General features: G+C 36.3%; 1 protein-coding gene across 1 annotated transcript; it reads left to right on the top strand.

The window, feature by feature from the left end:
• The first annotated feature begins 1,141 nt into the window (after window positions 1-1,141).
• Window positions 1,142-1,597, top strand: LOC112093707. Its single transcript, XM_024172658.1, has 2 exons — window positions 1,142-1,336; window positions 1,433-1,597. The coding sequence occupies exons 1-2, from the start codon at window positions 1,142-1,144 to the stop codon at window positions 1,595-1,597; spliced, it is 360 nt and encodes a 119-aa protein (XP_024028426.1).
• Window positions 1,598-3,875: the final 2,278 nt, after the last annotated feature.

The raw sequence follows: 3,875 nt of genomic DNA, 5'->3' as shown, positions 1-3,875 counted from the left end.
GGGAAAGGGGGAAAGGAAAAAAAGAAAAAAAAAAGAAAAGGAAAAAGAAAAGAAAAGGAGAAAAAAAAAGAAAAAGGGAAAAAATAGGAAAAATGAAAATGCATTAAAATTTAAGAGTGTTTCCAAAATTTTTTTAGGATGAAATTATAAATACTGAAAATAACTTAAGTCCCTTGATTAATTGTGAAAATTAAATTAGGCACACTAATAATTCACAGTTTAGCATAATTAAACATGTTTAACTCTGGAGGGCGTTAGACTGCTGGATCAGAAAATTAAGTTCAGTATTGATTTGATTTCGGGAACGACTCCTATCTCTATTCCTCCTTACTGAATGGCACCTGCTGAGATGAGAGAATTAAGAAAGCAGCTCGAGGAGCTAGCGGATAAAGGGTATATAAGGAATAGCATTTCCCCTTAGGGTGCACCTGTACTATTTGTGAAGAAGCACAACGGATCTCTTCTATTGTGCATTGACTATTGTCAATTGAATAGGGTAACTGTGAAGAATAAATACCCACTGCCGAGGATCGATGAGTTATTCGATCAGTTGGGTGGATTACAGTATTACTCTAAGATTGACTTGAGGTCTGGGTATCACCAACTGAAAGTCAAGGAGGAAGACATCCCGAAAACAGCTTTTAAAACTCGGTACAGACATTTCGAGTTTCTGGTAATGTCTTTTGGGTTGACGAATGCCCCGGCTACATTCATGGATTTAATGAATCGAGTTTTCTGACCCTACTTGGATCAGTTCATAATCGCTTTTATTGATGACATTCTGGTGTGTTCGAAGACTTGGGAAGAACATGAGCAACATTTAAGAATTGTTCTTCAGACTCTTCATGAGCACAAGTTGTATGCGAAGAAAGAGAAGTGTGACTTCTGGTTGACAGAAGTGAAGTTCCTTGGACATGTGATATCAGGACAAGGAATTTCTGTAGATCCTTCCAAGATTGAGACTGTGCTACAGTGGGAAAGGCTTAAGAATGTGGCAGAGATTTAAAGTTTCCTTGGACTCATAGGGTACTATCGGCGTTTTGTAAAAGACTTCTCAAGCATTGCTGCACCGATGACTCGGTTGACTAAGAAATAGGTCAGATTTGAATGGGATACTAAATGCGAAGATGCTTTCCTAGAAATGAAGGTCAGGCTGACAAGTGCACCAATCCTGACTATTCCTAATACCGAGGAAGTATATGAGGTGTATTCTGATGCCTCAAGAAGTGGACTTGGTTGTGTTTTTATGCAAGGTGGACGTGTTGTAGCGTACGCATCTCACCAATTGAGGCCACATGAACGGAGTTACCCCACTCATGACTTGGAGCTAGCGGCTGTAATATTTACTCTGAAGATATGGAGATATTATCTCTATGGAGTAAAGTTTCAGGTCTTCTCTGACCATAAAAGTCTGAAGTACTTACTTACTCAGAAAGACATGAATCTCAGGCAAAGGAGATGGGTGGAATACATGGAAGATTATAACTTCACGCTGCAGTATCATCTAGGAAAAGCTAATGTGGTTGTTGATGCCCTTAGCAGGAAGACTTCGGGGACTCTGACGTCATTAACTTTAGAAGACTGGAAAAGAACTTAAGTGGTAAGCGAGTATGAGTGTTATATACAAGAGGATAATGTTTAAGGATAATAATCAAAAAGCAATGTTCATCATGAACTTAATTAAAGTTCAGGATTTTTAATTAAAACATTATTAATACATATCATTCCCATTTAGAATGAAACGGTGTTATCCGCACTGTTAATTAAAATAATATTAATACATGTCTGGAACAAGGACACAGACACAATATGAATTTCTAATAATTTTCGTTAAGTATAGAAATTCTAATTAAGTCTACCGATGGTCATATATGGAATGATCTTAATCCTGAGTTCTTAACAGACGCCTATTTATGAATTTGTGTCTTTTGATTTACTCGGTACGGATTCTGAGATCTTGAATCCAATTCCTTGTATTTTGCATACATGATGAAGTAGGTAGCCAGGAATGTTATCATACGAGATGGAATTCATTCCTTCTTAAGAATGAAGAAGATAAATAATTCTCTTGAGGGTTGATTTGGTACTTGGACCAGTAGGTGTTCCAATTCATGAATGTGTTTTATGAATCACTGTCCATTAGAGAATCAATGGTACTCAAGGATAAAGATATAATTAGAGAGGTTAACAGATTTTACCTAGCTCTAATTATGAATTATTTATGGAGGATTGATCTATATGCAGTGACTATATCAAATGGACACTTCACAGTTTAGAAGTAATTTATGTCTATAATTTGGAGAGTGCAATTCTAAGTTTCCAGTGGAGTAGCTATTGGAATTAATAGAATTAATTATTTAATGAAAGTGTTGAATTAATTATTAATTTTATTGGAGCTCGAGATTATAGGTCAATTAGTCCCCGCGTCGTCCTAGTAATTCTATCAGACACAAAAGGCAAAATGAGAATTTTAGAATTACGGAATTCTAAAATTAAACACTCAAAAATAATCAATTGAGAATTATTATTATTTAAATAATGTGATTATTTAAATTTGAATTTGAACACATCTAGATTTATCCATTTAAACTTAGTTGATAAGTTGTTCAATTTAGAATTCAAATTAATTTAAGTTTGACTTAAATTGGAATTTGAATTTGAGTCAAAATTGGACTACAGGATAAATGATGATTTTCTCTTCTTTCCTTATCTGTAAATTGGCAACACACAGCGATCAGAATCCCCTACAATGGCCGGCCATAATGGATAAAGGAAAAGAGCAGATTTTGTTCCAAATTCAAATAGGAGATAATTAACAAGCTTTATCTTGGAGATAGAGATTGGATTCCTTCTAGAAGTTTGACTTCTACTCTATAAATAAGAGAATGATAGAAAATTGCGCGAGCTAATATTTGAAACAATTTTTGCCCTAATTTGTATAGGGTGGCCGAAATTATTCTCATAGAATGAGAGGGAAAGTTTTTCTCCAAAAATTCCACATCGTGCATGCACTGGTGTTTGTGGAAATTCGAGTGTTTATTTTAACCCGTTTTGTCTCAGGTGTGCCCACACACATATCTTCGTGGATTCTAAGAATTGATGTAGAAGACATTAGTTTTATATACACAAGGCTTTGGAGCAAGGATAGTTTATGGTCAAAGAACTCAAGTTATCATCCTAATCGGCCTCCAGGTATTATTCCTAATTGAGTTCTTAATAAATAAATTAATGAGATTAATTTATTCATGCATAAATTAATATAATCTATAGAGTATCTCAAAGGTTTTATGAAAATTTGTGTTATACACGATCCGCCTCCACCACGCTTGGTATTAGAGCGGTCTATAGACGATATTAATTTATGCTCTAATTATGTGATAATCAAAATTAATATATTAAACATATGATATTTAATTATGTATGTATGTGATAGGTAGGTACTTGCTTTTATGGATGTTTATATTTAATTCATGTTCATGAATGTATGGATGCTGGATTTGGTCGTTAATTATATGGTTCCATGGATCGCATTAAATTCGTTCAAGTTAAATTATTTGTAATTTTATTCGGGATTAGAATTACTGTAATTCTAGGATTTGGGTAAAATTAGGGTTTTGATTTTGAATCAAGAGGAAGTCCAGAAGATCAAGTTTGAAGCTGCCCAGAAACAACCCCAAATCTGCCCAGATCAGTGCCCAGAAAGCAGCCCAGTGCACGCCCAGCGCGCGCCCCCCGCTCGCCCCGCGCGCGACTAGCGCGCGCACATAGCGCGACCAGTGCACGCACGTAGCGCACCCAGAGCACGCACAGAGCGTACCCAGCGTGTACCCAGAGCACGCCCAGCGCGCGCCCAGCGTGCGGACAGTCCACGCGAC

Source organism: Morus notabilis, unplaced genomic scaffold, assembly GCF_000414095.1.
Source record: "Morus notabilis unplaced genomic scaffold, ASM41409v2 Scaffold279, whole genome shotgun sequence".
In the NCBI taxonomy this organism is placed as follows: domain Eukaryota; kingdom Viridiplantae; phylum Streptophyta; class Magnoliopsida; order Rosales; family Moraceae; genus Morus; species Morus notabilis.
This window is presented reverse-complemented; position numbering and strand designations above follow the sequence as displayed.